General features: G+C 38.9%; 1 protein-coding gene across 7 annotated transcripts in view; it reads right to left on the bottom strand.

Moving 5' to 3' along the window:
• prkcaa (protein kinase C, alpha, a) overlaps positions 1-18,390 on the bottom strand; it is a 173,527-nt gene that overhangs the window by 109,392 nt on the left and 45,745 nt on the right. For all 7 annotated transcript variants that reach the window (XM_036144901.1, XM_021322381.2, XM_036144902.1 and 4 more), the window contains exon 3: positions 2,319-2,401. In XM_036144901.1, the coding sequence (XP_036000794.1) occupies positions 2,319-2,401 (83 nt within the window). The remainder of the gene's footprint in view (positions 1-2,318; positions 2,402-18,390) is intronic.

The following is an 18,390-nucleotide window of genomic DNA, read 5'->3' as shown; positions in this document are numbered from 1 at the left end:
CAGTGACTGTTTCGATGCGTTTGGATGTGTTTATGTTTTTATGAAGTAAAGCACTTTGAACCGCCTTAATGCGGTATGTGCGATACAAATAAACTTGACTTAACCTAAGGTTCTTGTCCTGCTAGAAGATATTCCCCCCACCCCGCCCCCCTGCCTTCAGTTTGAAGTCTTTTGCATCCTCTAACAGGTTTTTTTCTATCATTGCCCTGTATTTGGTTCTAATCATCTTCCCATCAACTCTCACCAGCTTCCATGTCTTTGCTGAAAAGAAGTTTGCACCATTGCATTATGCTGCCAAGCATTTGAAGGAAATCACAGATTCCCTGCTGAACAGCTAGCAGTTTCCTTATAGGCAAACATCATCCACAAAACAGCACAGGTCAAAACTGCAATGAACAATCAGGGCAGACTTCTCCCCCCATCCAGTACTGGTACAAGTCTAAGGTCATCTCTGCAGACTCCAAATATCCTGGACACGAACTGTTTCGACTTGTCGCTTCACGACGGAGCAATAGATCGCCATTTGCTTTAATTTTTTTTATTTTCTCCATGTATATATTTATATTTAAAACGTCTTCATTGAGAGCAAAGTGGAACCAAAGACAAATTATTTGTTAGTGCGCACAAACTTGATGACTCAAGCCGATTCTGATAATTGAGCAAATAGAGCTGTGTGAAGAGTTCAAAGCTTGGGATTTTGTTTTATAACCCAACTCTGCTTTAAACGTCTTTATAGTTTTGTCCGTCATGATGGCATTTGTTCACCAGTACTCATTGATCAATCTGCGAGGCCTTGACAGAACATCTGGATCTCTACTGAGATTAAAGTACACCCAGATGAACTATGCTTACTAATCAGGTGACTTCTGAAGACAATTACTTGCATTTATGTAGGCGTGTCAAAGCAAAGGGAGCTGAATACCAATGCTGGTATTCAGCATTGGTATTACTTATCACTTATTACTTATCATTTCTTTGGAAAAGCTTTTCAAGACCATCTGTGGTTTTATTTCGACTTCACAATTATATTCTACTTTTGTGTTGTCTATCACAAAAAAAAAGTTTCAATAAATTGTAAAGATTTTTTTATTGTAGCTAGTCCAATGGTAGAAAATCTTTAAAAGTCATGAATATGTAAGCATGACAGCGAACCTTCTGCTCAACATGATATTATCAAGAAAAAATAAAAACAATGCAAATCAATAAATGTGTAATTATTGTTAGTTTGACATTCCCATGCAGTTGCACTTCATTAAATTATATGAGAAGAGCTAGTTAACATTATGCACATCTCTGGCCTTTGTCATGGCAGATTTTAATCTGACATTTAGGCCCACTGCTCCTACATTTCCCGTTTGTTCCCTGAGGAGCTTTTTTATTTATTTATTTATTTATTTATTTTTAATCTGCTAAGGTCTGGGATTCAACAAGTCACAAGATGGTGGCGCTGGCTGCAGCTCAGGATGGAGAGATGTCAAGGTCTGAATCCAGCTCCACTCACCAAATGTTAAAATGTCCAGCGGGCATTTAACCCCACAATGCCTCCAATCTGCTCACCAGTATGGGAGTGCATGAGCGAATGTGGCTGGCAGTGGAGAAGCGCTTTTATATTAGTAGCAAAGCATCTACAGTTTTATGAGTATGAGATGCCAGCAGGCAAAGAAGGCACATTAGGTTTGGACGAAGAATGTGTTATTTGTCCATAATGGCCCTGCAAACAATAGATGTCAAAATAATAGGGTTTAACTTTGGCTTTTCTTGGTTTGTAAAGCGCTTCATATTTCAATCCTACTCGCTAAAAGTGATGCCTATGTGTCTGGACAGGAACGCTGACATTAAATGAATCTAATTAACCACCTGCAGCTCTTGTGATTGCATCGTGACTCTCTGCTATTTTACCCCTGAATGGCTTCCTTTGGAAAAGCACGAACACAGAAAAGGTCTCACTCCTGACATTGACCAAAGCAGGCACAGTGAGCAAATATTAACAATACGAATGACAAACTACTTCATTTTCCATTCCCCCAAATTTGTTTGTGATTAAAGTCATTCTCAAATGGGTCCAGATTATTTTTAAAATTACAAATCATTCGGGCTTTGCTCCAACACTTTGCAGCCGGTCAATTAAATAAGATTCAGTTTCCCTGGCCCCTCAACAGACGGTTGCTTTTTCATACAAGGATGAAAGTGGCTGGTACAGACCGATGGAGGCCCGGAAAATAAAAATGCATCCCGGTGCCACTTCATATGTGCTGAAGTCTAATGACAAGAACAGCAGCAAACAAATAGGAGGGAACAGCTGTCACTCGGGTACTCACATCTGTGTCGGGTCCCTTATCTGCCCCCGGGCAGGAGAACGTGACGAATTCATGGCACCTCTTGTGGACCACAAAACAGCAAACTGCAGGGTAAGAAAAAAAGGACAAGGCATGAAGAAATGACAAAAGTGCTTCAGAGCAAAATAAATGCACAGACAAAGGAGAAAGATCCGCCAACAAAAGCAGATAAAACGTAATATGGTGAAAACTCAGTGTTTCTATCAGTGATGGCTAAGCTGAGACAAATCAAAAAGCCATGCCCAACACAATTAGAGACTTAAAAATGTTACAGCTCAGAGGACTATGCCCCTTTTTGTATTTTTTGAAACGGCCACTCATGCCTACATGATTGCTGCTCTTTTTGCACAACGCTGCGCCAACTATTTACTGACCTGACATGAACGAACCTTCCACACAAACCCAGGCAGTAAAGTACTTTGTTCTGTAAATATTAAATGAAAGCTAACAAAGTGAAGTCCCAACTGTTGTCTAAATACAAACAGTTTAAATAAAGTTTAAATTGAATGATTAAGAATGATAAATTACTGAAACACAGTAGTTTGTAACTGTGCTGGTGTAATTAGAGCAAAGGTAAAATCTCCCTTAATGACCAATCCTGGACAAGGAACAGCCAAGAGATCTTGAAATAGAATAAAGACTATGTGGATATGTATCCTGTATCACAGAATTACTCTGTATAAAGGATACTTTAGACACAAACAGAAGGATTTTGTTAAGAAACAACGCTATCCTTTAAATGACAATGGTGACCTGTCATCCAGCATTTCACCTCTTTAATAAAACTTATGATTGACTTAACAGATGCTAGATCGCCAGAATTAATGTGCACATAAATCTGTGCATTGCCTGCGTAACAGTGAAATGAAAAGATCCATTTACAGAAGATATGCCCCAAAAGAACTGTGCACAGCATGAATAAAACAGACCCCACGACAAAGCCTTGGGGAACCCTAAGGCAGCAGAGGACGCTGAGAAAGAAACGTCTCTTTAGACAGATATAATCTACTAGATCAATGGGAAGTAAATCCTGAACCTTAATAAGATAGCGCCTAAGGTAGCGCTGTTGCCTTGCAGCAAGAAGGTCCTGGGTTCAAGTCCAACCCTGAGTCTTTCTGCATGGAGTTTGCATGTTCTCCCTGTGCATGCGTGGGTTCTGTCCAGGTACTCCGGCTTCCTCCCACAGTCCAAAAACATGACTGTTAGGTTAATTGGTGTCTCTAAATTGTCCTTAGGTGTGAGTGTGTGCGTGAATGGTTGTTTGTCCTGTCTGTCTAGATGTTGCCCTGCGACAGACTGGCGACCTGTCCAGGGTGTACCCCGCCTCTCGCCCAGTGAACACTGGCGCCCATTGGAGATAGCCCGCTGGAGATAGGCACCAGCAACACCCGCGACCCCATGAGGGATTAAGCGGATTGGAAAATGGATGGATGGATGGATGGATGGATGGATGGATGGATGGATGGATGGATGGATGGATGGATGGATGGATGGATGGATGGATGGATGGATGGAAGATCTGGTAGGCAAAGTAGGAGGATATCACGCACTATCCATGCATCCGTCTATCCAACAATTGTCTTCCGCTGATCCGAGATCGGGCCACGGTGGCAACAGGTCCAGGAGGGAACCCCAGACTTGCCTCTCCCCGGCAACATCCTCCATTCTGGTGGATCCCCAAGGCGTTCCCAGACAAGATGGGATACTGCTGGACTCAGACCAGATGGCTGAGTCCAGCAAACCTCTGGAGGATGCCCACCTGTGACCAATATGTATCTTAGTATGCACTAAGCTGTAACAAAATCAAAATAGTCTATTTATCACCGCTTAAAGACAGAAGGAATTCACTGCAGACTCTTAATTAAGCAGTTTCAAGGCTGCAATGGGCCACTAAAAGCTGACAGGAATTTGTCCTTAATCTCATTTTCCCACTCAATATTTCCAAACGAACACACACACACACAGACACAAAGCATGGTACAGCTGGCTAACATAATTTCACTGAACGCACATCCAGGCCCTCACACTTGAATTCTTGTGCCTACACGCTGTCAGAGCACACAGAGACGCTCTGTATGTCTAAGCGCCAGGTCACTGAGTACACCATAGCATGCAGTCAATGTAAGCGGCTGAGTCAACGTGGAGGACGGCGCCTGTTACTGGCTCTGGAGAGCTGCCTTACACCCAGACCAGACAGGCAGAGGAGGGCTGACTGGGCATCGTAAAAAAAAAACAGAGAATAACAAAAACAATTTTTCTTTTCAAGCTAGGAGGAGACATGTTTAATTGTTAGTTCTGCTTAAGGGCCTCGTTAAAAGAAATCTGTTTTTCTTCAACGTCTTCATGTTTTCAAGGCCACTGTTCATCTCATTAGATGAAAGCATTGAAATCAGAGGTTTTCGTCAGGCTTCATTTCCATTTCCAAACGTACTATTTTACTGATTTTAGTTACGTCAGCGTTGAGATACATTGGCCTTGGTTAGTTTCCGTCTGTCACATTTTTTTTTTTATTTCCTTACAAAAATACTAAGATTTTCTTATAGATAAGTTTGAAAGTTATAATAATTAGCATGAATGTCAAACGTGAACGTCTGGGCTTTTATCGATGTATTAAAAACACTCATGTAAATATATATAACCATGTAATTTTATTGTGTCTAAGTGACAAAGTACAGAAATTAGCTGTAACATGGCATCAAGCCCCAAGACAACTAAGCCAACAGAGTTAAAACTTGCACATCTATCAGCGGTATGTCCTATAATAAAAACGACTCCACTTTTAATAAAATAATATTCCACATAAATCTGAAGTTGTCGGCAGATTAAGATAGATATTAATCAAAAACTCCAACCTCATGAAATTACAATTCCTCCTCGGAGCAATAATCTCCGCCGAGTTTGGACCACATATTACCTTTTTCCTCATGAATAATTCAAGATTTGAATAATTCATAAATATGCCTTGTTTGGCACTTAACAGCAACAACATTTACATTCCGACATGTGACAGCAGCTTTCAGATCTCTTTCAGCTATCTGTTAGAAGTGACGAGGTAGATTGAAATGAACTGCATTCCAGCGTTTTACTGAGTCACCGTCCCGTCTTATCTCACAGTGAAGTATCGTTTTACGTGTTTGTTTGAAATGTAGGTGGTATAAATCCAGTCAATATTTACTGTGTTCTTTGAATTGCAGTAGCCACTAATTCCCTTGAAGACAGCTTTGCGACCTGCACTTCACTCGAAAATGAACAGGCATGTCTGTTCAAATATTAACCAATGGCAATGACCATACGTGTGTTTTATTGGGTCCAGGATGACATACAAAGAAACACCCTTTTTTTTCCCTGAAGGCTCTTAATTCATTTTAAGAACATTTGAAAAGTCGCTGGAAAACGTTTCGCCTTTTTTTTTTTTTTTTTTTTTTATCTGTATTGGCAAAAAGTATCATAAATTGTCTCCTATGTGGGAGGCCACAAAAGCAGAAGATCAAGGGTTACATCTGCTGCAGAGGATGACTTCATCACTTTAACCACTGCAACTTCATTTTAGCGGTGGCTCACGTTTTAAGCGACATCAATGTTTCTGTCTAGCTATTCACAAGGACTTGAGCCATTTCTATGGTCTATTCTTTTTTTTAAATCAAGGGAAAGCAACAAAGGAGAATGGAGACAGATAGCTACAAGAGTGCTGCTGGCTCCAAAAACACCACAAATGGACCTAGACGATTGAAAATCCATATTAAGACTTAATGAGTCCTTTATTGGAGGCAGAGACCGTGAGCAGATGGTATCTTCACGTGTGATTCTCACATTGAAACACAAAGATAAAAGGGTGGTAGGGAAAAGCAGAACATTCTGCACCAACAAACATTTTTTTTTATCAAATTAGGGCTTCAAAATTTTCAATAAGACAGGAACCTGATTGTTTTTTTGTTTTTAACCTAAGAAATATTTAGAGTGTTACCATCACCATCAAGAGGAGGTGTTAGGGCTATCTGGATGTGCAGCCAGGTGCGCAGTGGCTATGTGCTCCCTAATATGGCCCGGAAAACAAAATCCCCGATCCTTTTATCGCAAGCAACATTACAACCTAACGTTAAAAATTAAAGGGAACTCTCTCAAGACTAACACGGCCGTGTAACTGCTGAACTAATCCGCTTTTTCTAATTACTGACTGCTCACAGCAGCTAGAACGCAGTCGTAAAAGGCAGGGTTACAACCAGTGCTTGGGAAAACTAGAACTAAACTTTAAAAAGACAGAAACCATATACAGACATTTCCAAATCAATTCATGCACTGCTTTATACAGTAAGAGTAAGCCTGGAAACCTATTTGTATTGACATATACTTTAATGATGGCAAATCAATACAGCACCCCTCCCCCCCGCCCCCCACTCCCCCAACACAGACGTATCGCATCACCACCAACCCGACCCCTTGGACTTGCTTTGCCTCGGAGGAGCAATCAGTCAGCACAATCCACAGCCAGCATGACACCATGAGCCATAACTCACACCACCGCCAACCAACAAGCAAGACAGGTTATACATTTCAGTACCAGAGAACCTCCATAATTCATCCCATTCTGGAAGCCATTGGGAAGGAGGCTGACCCAATTCTCTATTTAAAGACCAAAAAGCATTCGATTGTTAATGTCAAAGCTGCAGGTTACGATTTTATGTTTGATTTTTTGTTGATGATTTAAGGGTTTCCATCAGATATGTGTTTTTTAAAAAGTCAGCAATCCTCAGCGGAAAATACAGTTTGCTGTACATCTTCTGTTTATTCAAGTCTAGGCATGTTTTTTTTTTTCTTAGTACTCACATTCGGTCAGTGTTTATTGTATTAGAAAAGCTTTACTAGGTTGGTAGAGGAGCAAATAAAAAATGCAAACTAAACCTGGTAAATTGACAAAATCTTTTCAATACACAAATTGATTCATTTAAGCTTATCCCAAAAGGATATTACTCGTTAATACTGGATAAGACCTGCTGTTCTATTTTTGTTTTTGTTTGCTATGGTGAAAGAAAACAATTCCTAAAAACTTAATGAATAAATGTGCCGCAAACATCTCCTATATAATTATAATGCTAAAGATGTATTTTTAAATCTTTTTTTTTCTTGATCTCATCTACTCATGTTAGGAAATAAATGTTGTAACTAAGCACTGTTCTTGGGAATACTACAGCCAAGTTTATGCGCTCCACGACAATAAAGCTGCACTAGATGCCCACAGGGTGTAACACTAGACCAGGTGAGTTACAGTCCAGCGCTAACAAACCGAACTGAAATAAAGTTTATATGTAGACCATAAAGCATGTGATTGATTTAGCTGGCTTCGAAGTAGAACAGCTACTACCGACCAAAAGTATTTTTCCCTCCCCAATTCTCTTTTAAGAGAATTGGGGAGGGACAGAAATTCTGCCATCGCAAATCTTTGAATACTAATATCTACTGTTATATCTAAAGGAGATTAAAAGATTGTAGAGATTATAGACAAAACACTGCAGTAAAACCTAAATTACAAGCGTAAAGCAAGCTTTTGTGCCTCCCACAAGAGTGAATACTGTATGTTAAAACACCACGACCTTTCTCATTGGGTAAAGTCTGTCTTATATGGCTCCTGAGTTCCTGTCAGCAGGCTCCACAGCATACACTCCATCAAGCTGGCTTTATAAAGGAGTGACCAGAAAAAAAAGCAATTAATCAATGTTAAAAATAAGAAGGAACATTTTTAGTTTGGAGAAAAAAACAAAAACAAATGTGGGCAACTTCCAAATGTATGGACCATGATGCTCTGGTCAGATGAAATTTAATTTTTCAGCCACCAAGGATAAAGTTTTGTCTGGTACAAACCCAACTCATGCCATCACCCCAAGAACACCATCCACACATCGAAAAATGGTGGTGGCAGCATCATGCTGTGGGGATGATTGCTTGGCAGCAGGGACTGGGAAACTGGTCCCAGTGGGGAAAAAAAGATGGATGGGGCTAAATACAGAGACATTCCTGAGTGGAAAAAAAAAAACATGTCAGTCTGCCAGTGATTTCAGCCTGGGACGAAGGTTCACCTTCCAGCAGGAAGCGTACCGCTAAAGCAACACTCGAGTGGTTTAAGGGTTTAAATTAGTTGAAATGGCCTAGTCAAAGTGCACACTTCAATCCAATTAAGAATCTGTGGTTAGACTGTACGCAAGCACAGAGCAAGGAGCTGGAACAGTTCTGATGAAAATGGTCAAAAATGTGGCGATCTCAGAGAGAAACTGACACAAAGCCACTCGCAGCTGGAATTGCTGCAAAAGGCGAACAGTTACGCACGCTGACGCTTTCTGTCCCTTTGTCTGAATCGTTGTTTTGGTTCACAATGACAAAGTGATAGATTTTTTTTAAAGCTGTAGGCGTATTCTGTAAATGAAACCGCGTAAACGCTCAAACAATGCATTTTGATTCCATTTTGTGAGGAAACAAAATGTGAAAAAATGCGCCAAGGTGGGTGAAAGCTTTGGCAGAGCACTGTAGTTGACTGATCACTCTGGTTTTCTGAGTCTATTTGGAAATGACATAATTATTTTTCCTCCTGTAGCATATTTCAGTCACTCTCCCACCCACAGCTGCTCTACATTAAGTTAATTAGTCTCACCTCTTCCTTTCACCAGTAACCACTCTCTCCCTACATATCTGTGCTTTCCAGCTTCTTCAGTCATTTCCAGATCCTTCTGTTGCCAGATTATGGGCTAGTCAAACCTGAGCTGAACAAAGGTGTTTTTTTTAACACAGTCTTTAATCTGTGTATTTTTTGTCTATTTGAGGGGGAAATTAAAGATTCTTAATAGCCACAAAATATTTGCTAAATTCTCCTCTTATCCTTGTAAGCCAAACAGCGTTAGCCGTCTCACCTCATGAAACAGATCCACCGCTGCATCGCTACAAAATGCTGAACGGTCCTATCTGATCAGAATTTCTAGTAATTTTATTTATCTTTAGGTGGTTCTCCCAAGAGAATGGTGGGCAACGTTTGATCGTGGTTATGATTTTCTTGCATATTTTTTAAACATGCTTCTAAAATGAAACACTGTAACTAATGGTTTTAGAGGCATCCATCAAGAATCAAGAATATTTATTTGTCACCGCGTGCTACCCCGACGAAATTTCTCTTCGCCTACTCCGGTTCATGTTACAGTTCGCATTACACATAATGAAGGCAAAAAAAAAAAACTGACAAACAAACAGGCAATGAACAAGGGTTAAAAAAAATTCAGCATTCAGGAAAGTCACAGATAACAGATAATGAGGTAGTAGGGTGCTTATTGAACAATGATGATTTGAGGCTTCCTTTAGAGCACAGGTGTCAAACTCAAGGCCCGCGGGCCAAATCTGGCCCTTCAAGGTAAATTATCCGGCCCTCAAGAGCCAAAAAAAAGGCATATATATATTTTATAGTGTATAAAGTGGCTAAAACTGTGCCTCCTGTAAGTGTAACTCACCCCAATATCAACGTTTTTTGCAGATAAACTGTATAAACTGGGCCTAAGAGTGCTACTTTTGTGTTACTGTGCATTTTTTATACTACTGTGTGAACTGGAAAGCAGCCCTTTTAATGACTTCATGATGCCAAAGTGGCCCCATATAGGAATTAGTTTGACACCTCTGCTTTAATGCAATGTGCATTTAGATATCCAGAGATGATAGAAAGTGTGCGTACTTTTTTTGTTCTCCCTTTACAGTTTTGGATAGCTAGTAGTGCTTTTGACAAAAAAAGAAAAGACAGAGAAGGAGGTCAGTTGAGACAAGGCGAAGATTAACGAGGCTGACACTCAGTGTATTCTGGGGTGCTCGTTAGTGGTCAGCTGTTTGTGATTGGTTCTCCCTGTGGCCTTCCTCTGGGGTAACACAGGTTTCACACAGGCATCACTCACTGCCACCAGTAACTCTATTAGGAGGCAACAACACGGCTGTCGCTAACTGTTCCTGTGGATTGCTGAGATAATCCTTGAAAATCTTTCCGAAGCCGATTGTTACCGTCTCTAAATTTGGAAAATGTGAAAAATTGCTGAACTGCCATGTTAAAAAAAAAAAAAAAAAAAAAAACACTGGGGAAAACGTTATGCTGACATTTCCAAGGTAATTTTCTTTCATTTATAAATAAGAGATAAAATACCAGAACTACATAACATATGAGCCATGACTAATTATCTAAAAAAAATATTTGGATGTGTTTGTTCTCTGTAATAAATCAGAAATGTTGGAAATGTGATGTTAGTGTTTGATGTTAAAATACCCCAGGACAAAGAAAACATCCCAGTGATGAGCAAAATGGAAACTTTCCAGCCAATTAAATAACTATACCATAACTCAGACTGAATCAACAGGATTTTAGAGCAAATGGGGCTTTAAATGGCTTCTTATAACCTACCCATTACAATCATTTAATCCCAAATAAAATTAAATAAACCAACACCCACTTTAGAAAATTAATTTCTTCCAGTTCATAAGTTCGCGGGATCAATTTCCTATTTTCTTCTTCCCAAGAACACTGACAGGAAATTACAATAAAGGGATGATTCAATTTGTGGGCTCATACGTATGTAGATTTGATTTAAATCAGCTGCACCTTTCAAAGACAAAAGCAACCGTGGCTTTTAAAAGGCTCACGGTTTATCTCAGCTTTGACAAACCCTTTGTTCGTCCTTTCAAGTAAATGAATGGATAAGCCGCTGTACCTGATTAAGCCATGACGGGATGAATAAGACGAAAGAAAATTACTAAAGCGGAGCACTTTAAATCATCCGAAGAGAGAGAGAGAGAAACAGCACATAATGCATATACATATCTTTGATAAAAGCCGTGTCCATGCATTTCTATATCCAGGATTCTAACATGTAACAATTTGGTTCTTGTTCTTCTCCTTCTGCAAATAGAGCTTAAGTATGCATAAAAATAAATGTGCAGCTTGAGTTTGTTTCCAATCTTTCTGAAGAAAGCGTCCCAGCCAAACGTGATCAAAGGTATTTCTGATACAATTTGTGTGGTAGATAAAAAAAAAAAAAACTTCATGGTCGATGTTTCTATTTGTTTTATTATTTTGTTACAAATTACTGAATCAAAATGAAATCTACCCTCCCTAGACAAGCTTGCACATAAAGCAGTCAAGAGTTCTTTTTAGTACCCTTATTTTCATTTTATTTTATTTATCTCTTTTCTTTTTTTAGTCTTTATTTGCGTTTTTAATCTCATTCCTCTTTTAAAGGTTTTTGCTTATATTCTGTATGCCTGCATCATTATACCTGTGTTGTAACCCAGGAATGGACTCGACCAGACAGATTTAAGTATCAAATAAAATCAGAAATTGTTTTGAACAATAAGCTATGGTCAGTGTGTTCAAGCAAGGTGATATTTGAATCTGTGCAATGCTTCCCGCCCGACAGCACGCCACCAAGTAGGCAGGCAGATTTATAACGAGCCCAATCGTACCAGTCAGCTCTATCATGCATGAACCTGCCGTATAGCCTAAACCATCCCAGTCATTGTGGTCAACACCAGGAGGAGGAAGGAAGAAGAGAATCTTATTGATTGGCCATCAGTAAGAGATAAATTGCTCAGGTAATGTAGGCTAGAGTGAACTTAGTCTGCTTAAGACTGAACTTCGTCTATTTAAGGCGATACAATCAGATTGCGATTGCTGACTGTGCACGGAAACAATATTCAATGGAAACATCCAAACAAGCCTAAAAGGTGATTTTTGTCCTGTTCCTGTTTTTAAGAATGATCACTGTCATAGCGACCGTTTCTTCAGCTTCATCATTCATTCATCATTCATCATTATGGCTCGGGTGAAAACTGGCTCAGACATAAAGTTTGATTTTCTTTCAAAAGAAGCCTGATGATTCATTTGTTTCATGCTGCTTTCAACAAAAAAGACTTACCATGTGATGTCCTTGTTCTCAACTGCAATTGTTGACCATATTTTAATACTATTATTTTAGATTTGTTATGTTTTTAATCTTGATTATTTCAGAATTAGTTATTCTAGACTGTTTTGAACCTCGTTTATTCTAGAACTGTGAAGCACCTTGAGAAGTCCCAAGATTGTAAAGAGTGCTACACAAATAAAATGTATTATTATTATTATTATTACTATTATTATTAAATGTGTTAGTATATGCAGCTAGAACACTTTATGATAGATGTTGAAATCTGTCAAAAGTTGCCCACCACCATAGTAAAGTTTGCCCTTAAAACCAACCTGTTGCAATGCATTGATTACATTATTTGAAGTTTAAAAAGCAATGTCTCAACTAATTCCAAGTGTTGGGTTTCTGGCAACCTGCAGGTGTGCAGTAAGCATGTTCTATAACATCCCAGCAGCTGATCCAGTTCAGCAGGTAAGGCCCAGAGTATTAGGGCGTGGTCCTTGCTGTCACTCAGGAGTGTCTTAAAGTTTAGTTTAGGTCCCTACAAGAAAATCACCACAACCTCTCTTGGGCTCAGTATCAGGGCTGGACAATATAGGAAAAAAGTATATTGATGAAACAGAAATCATATTTATCTATATCGATAATTATCAAAAAATATCAAGCCATATTTGAAGTGCAGCCCTGACTATTTCATGCTGTTTTCAATGACCTATTTATTAGATAAAGAACACAGAAACACTGAATTCAAACTCAACCTTTTATTCCACATCTTACCAAAACTGCAAGTTTTTAAAAAGAAAAAAGAAGGTATGAAATCTGAACTCTTTGAAGGGGGCGGAGCTTGGTGATGCAGCGTTCCTGGATCTGCGTTTGTGATTCGTTGGAAGGATGTAATGACTGTAGTTTTAACCTAAATGATAGACTAATGCAAAAGGCAAGAAAAATCTCCTATTGAAGTTTTTACTGACCCGTTTTTTCTTTCTATCGCACCACACGTCAATCGATCAATATATGTTGTTTTTGAATTATTGTCTGGTCCCACTCAGTACTGCCCTCTAGAGGAGCCTCTGGAACACAATTGTCACACTTTACACTAGGAACCAGGTTCGTATGCATGTTGAAAGGCCAGTTTAGTTTGTGACAAATTTTTAACTACTACATAGATCAGTTTATGAAGCCATACTAGTGAACAAGAACCACTCAATAATATTATGGGCTTCCCTTAAAAACTAATACTTCCCAAGGAAATAAACCTTAAAAGAAATCAGGAAATATACACACCCCAAAGTTAAATTGGGGTGTGGATGGATGGATGGATGGATGGATGGATGGATGGATGGATGGATGGATGGATGGATGGATGGATGGATGGATGGATGGATGGATGGATGGATGGATGGATGGATGGATGGATGGATGGATGGAATATTTCTCCTTTTCATACAGCTTGTTTTGCCTGCTTAAACGCTTCCAGCGTGTGTCTATCAGTGTGTTTGTCGGGAGAGGGAGTTTGCTTGTCAAAATCCTTCTGAGGATTTTTCTCCAGATGCTGCCGCTCTCTGCTAACTGGCCCTTGATAAATGCTTGACTGAGTCCTTTCAGGTAAAGAAAGTCTTTACACACATGACTGATTTGTTTTGAAGAGCCCAGCGCTTTGGGGATTCAAAGCAGCTCATTCATTTGCTGCTAATGGCTTTGGAAACAGGGAAATCAACGTAAAAAATAAAGATATTCTTGAGCAGCATGAATGCATCCAGCAGCTGTGGAGCAAAGAGTGTCAAGTTACAAACGTTTAATGGAATTGGTCGCGGCTCTCGTTTCCTCTTGAACGCTAATATGGCCTAAAGTAAACTTTGACAAAGTTCAGGACACACTAGAGAGAAGAGATGAGCCAACGATCCAAAATAGCTGCACAGACCAGTGGTTTATACACAGAGCAGCAACTTGAAAGGCTACGAACAGAACTACTCTTCCCTTACAGGCAAGAGCAGTGGCACTGTATCAATTTTATACACACAGTTCGGTTCGCATACGTCATTCGGATGAGAACTGAGGCTGCATAAAAAGTCCGTGCCTTTTGGTGCTCTGGGTGAATTAAAAAAGCTGGAAGCTATGAATGAACTTTGAGAACTTTCAGAGAAATGAGCATTTAACACGCAGTTCCATCTGTGCCTGAGAGGGAGATTTGTAAGAAATTGTTGAACTCTTTCTCCCCCTGTGAGGTTAAGCTTTTAAAGGTTCTCATGAAGTATGTTACATATAGATCTACACAAACCAATCAGAACAGTGCCTTGCAAAACTATTCATACTCTGAACCACTTAGACGCTGCCGTTTTTACAACCGCAAATTCCACAGTATTTTTACTGAGCTAGGTAAGCCTTGAGCGGCGTTACACATCTACAGGCTTAAATGGTTCAAACTCAGACTCAGTGTTTTGCAGCCACTTAAGTTTTGTTTTCTTCCAGGATTGTCCATTATGTAACTTCATTCCTGACCTGCCTTCTGCGTTCTTTGGTCTTCGTGATGCTATTTGTTCACTATTATTCTCTAATAAACCTCTGAGGAATTCACAGGAGTACTGAATTTATACTGAGGCTAAATCATATGCAGATAAAGTCTATGTGCTAACTAAGAAACCTCTGATGGTAACTGTTTGCGCTAGATTTTAGTTAGGGGTATCAAAGTAAAGGGGGCTGAATACGAAGGTATGCCACTTTTCAGATTCTTTGGGGGAGAAAATGACATCTATCATTTTGCCTCTACTTTACCATTATACACAAATTTTCCACTCATAAATGTTCACTAATCTACTCCGAAGTACGTGTTTGTAACCTGACACGGCAGTATATATCATTACATGTCTAAATAATGTCTTAGCTTCTATACGTTTTGATTAAACTCGCAACAGAATAGTCCAATTTCCAAAAGGATTTCTGTGTTTACTAAAAGATTCAATGGCTCTCAGTTCATGAATAAGACACAATCATTATATGTCTGTAAGTGAAGAACTTCCAACACTTGAGCTGCTGCATTTCAGCTGGCTCCTAGTGAAAAGTTTCTATTACATTTCATTCAGCAGCCAAACACAACTGCACTGAAAAGCAGTTTCAGTAAAAAAAAAAAAAATCCCCCTTCATGTCTCTTATGTATAATCATACAAAGGTAATAGTGCCTTTGTATGATTATAGTGACACAAAAGTCAATTGTAGGTAATTTATTTTAAAACCACCCTATTTGTTATTAACTTTACCAACTTGTAATCCAAAGAACAACCTTACATACATTATTCTTTGTTAATCCTGCCGGGCCGCCATTGCAAATGAAGAACGCGCCTGCAAAAGCAGTGTTGCACTTTTTCCACCAGAGGAAGACCTTAAAACAGTTCTGCAGCTTTTCCTCTCCGCAGGCTTTCAGAGCCGGGCCCAGCTTCCTCTTGCAAGCTCTGTGCTGCAAGCCCAGAGAGGAGACACAGCTGGCTTTAATTTGGACTGATTCTAGACAGACGACACAGCGCCAAGCATGCAGATTGTGGTTTTGCCTAGAGTTGCAGAGCATTTCAAAACAACTGGGGACAAATGCGGCCTTTGGTTTTTCAAAAGTTTTCAACTAAAGATGCTACTGATGTAGGTTCCTGCTTTGTAAACATGAGCAAAGTTTGGCCTATGCACCTCAACACACAGCACAATATGCATAAACTCATCACAGGAGTTGACTGTAAACATTGGTGGTATTAAAGCCTGCAGTCTTGTGAAAGGGCGGTCTGTCCTGCAAAGAACTATCCAGTAACCCTCAGCATGCAATTTTATTTGGTGAATTAAGTTTTAGTTATTATAATAGGGCCTAGATCTGAACCTTATCACCCTGTTGGATCTTTGCTTGAGACTTTTATTTTGAAGTAACAAAAAAAAAAAGGGAACTAGTTCCTGAATTGTCCTGTTAGGTTAACAAGAGTCAGCTCATAAAGTTGTGCCTGGTTGGCTGACTATAATCTGTTTTGAAAGCTTTAAATAATCCTTTTTCACTTTCTAATTGATTGTGTGGCAGCCTTTTGTGTATTTGGTAGAAAACAAGGGAGAAATAATTTTAAGGACTGTGAGAGATGTGGAAATAGTTTCACTGTCAGCTGTTAATCAGGTTAGCATAGTATTTTATATTTTATACCTAGGTAAAAATATAAAATTCTTTGATCAAACCTGAACTGGATAATTCGACAATTCAATAACGATAGATATCGATCGATAGACATGTGGTTCCATAGAAAAAAAAGGGGTCAATAACAAGTCGAATAGACGGTTTTCCTTCCTTTTATGTTCTAGCCTATCATGTAGGTTAATACTAGTCATTACATCCTCCCAACCAATCTCAAACCCAGACCCAGATAATCTCCTTCACCAAGCTTTAAAGAGTTCATAGAGCATGTGTTATTTTTTTTTATTTTTTGAGAATTGAATAAAGGGTTGTGTTTGAATTCAGTGTTCTTTAATTAAAGAACTGTGCACTTAAAAGATATGTTTTTAATTTTTTGATAATTATTGATATCAATCTGATTTCTATTTTATCAATATGCTTTTTTCCCCCTATATCGTCCAGCCCTATTTCTACATTGTATGGATATTCCATAAAACACATTTGGGACTTTTATAGTATTTACTTTAAAACACAAAAGATAAGCATTTGAGAACTTTCAAACACTTATTAGTATTGAGACAAACTCAGAAAAAGGCCTGCGTTAAAAATGCAATGCATGGTCCAGTCAAACTTGGACTGAATTATTTTACAAGGGTGAGACTTTCTTAAAAGCCCTGTGATTTGTTTATTGGTCCAAAGACACAAAAAAGTTTATTCATCATTTTCCCAAAAAAAAAAAATTGCCAACAACGTGCATGTATTTGGACTGTGGGGGGTTGCAGCTACAGTAACCTGTAGAGAATGAGCAAACAGGAAGTAGGTTTTAACAGCTGTGCCACTGACTTACAGTGATTTTGCAGCTATCCTTAGGGGAAATAGATGATGGCAATTATGCTTCAAATCATTATGCTTCAAATCATTAAATCATTAAATCAAATACCACAGTGCAATCCCCCAAAATATATTCAAAAATGATCAAAATCTGCATTAATAGCTTAGGTACCTACAATTTAAAGCCCTTTAAAACACAAAAACACAGATGTTGTGTGTTATTCATGACGGAACAGCTGTAAGCAGTATTTACTGATTAATTATGTCTGATTTCAGTTTATTGGTTTAGTAAACTGACAAGGATCCCTGACCTGACTGAGATTTGAAATCATTGATAGGGGAGAGTCTTTAATTGGATTTTAGAAAGGCTGGTCTAATCCACCACCAAGCCTGTAATCTCTCAGCAGGACAAGAAAAACACACCCTCGGGTGGCAAGAACTGATGCATCTGTTCAGTGTAAAATGCACAAAATATGATCAAGTAGCTTCCAAATAAATCTACAGCGATAAAGGGTTCAGATTTGTATGGAAACACGTAACAGACTGGGACAAAGCCTCAAACATAATTATACTGATAACTTGCATTAAAGCTCTCTGTATTTATTTGACCGTATTTTGCCAATATGACTGGGCTTCATATGGCTAGATCAAATAGTACATTTTACAAAATATTTACTTTAGAATGAAATGCGGTTTTTAAGCAATCAAATAAAGTCCAGTAGACGGATATCAAAGACTTTGTGGAAACAAAAGTCAATTGATTGATGATAGTTTTCCTCTTTTCCCTTGTCTCGATTATGAAGCGATCAATTTTTATCTCCATCAATAATTCACTGCCAGGCTCTGACATTTAAAGCTTCCTAATGGAAAGCACCTAAAAAGGGACACAGAGAGACATCTTTGTCTCTGGACAGAACAGCTGTGAGGCAGAGAAAGACAGATTTAGGGTGGATTTAAAAGTGTTGTCGTTAGATTGTTTTTTCACGTCAACCTTTTACATTTGTACTTGAAAGCCAAAGCTCAGGGCACATATTGCCCCTGTTTTTGATGACACTGTTTTCAGGAGGTGCTTAGAGCTCATTTCATTGCATTGGATGCATTAAGGCCTTTATTAGGTTAGGGACACTAAGCATATGTATGTAGTATTCATATCAACATATTAAAGTAAGTCTCTGCAGCT

The sequence above is a fragment of the Fundulus heteroclitus genome, chromosome 13, assembly GCF_011125445.2.
Source record: "Fundulus heteroclitus isolate FHET01 chromosome 13, MU-UCD_Fhet_4.1, whole genome shotgun sequence".
Classification (NCBI taxonomy): Eukaryota; Metazoa; Chordata; class Actinopteri; order Cyprinodontiformes; family Fundulidae; genus Fundulus; species Fundulus heteroclitus.
The sequence above is the reverse complement of the archived record's forward strand: the minus strand, read 5'-3'. Positions and strand labels throughout refer to the sequence as shown.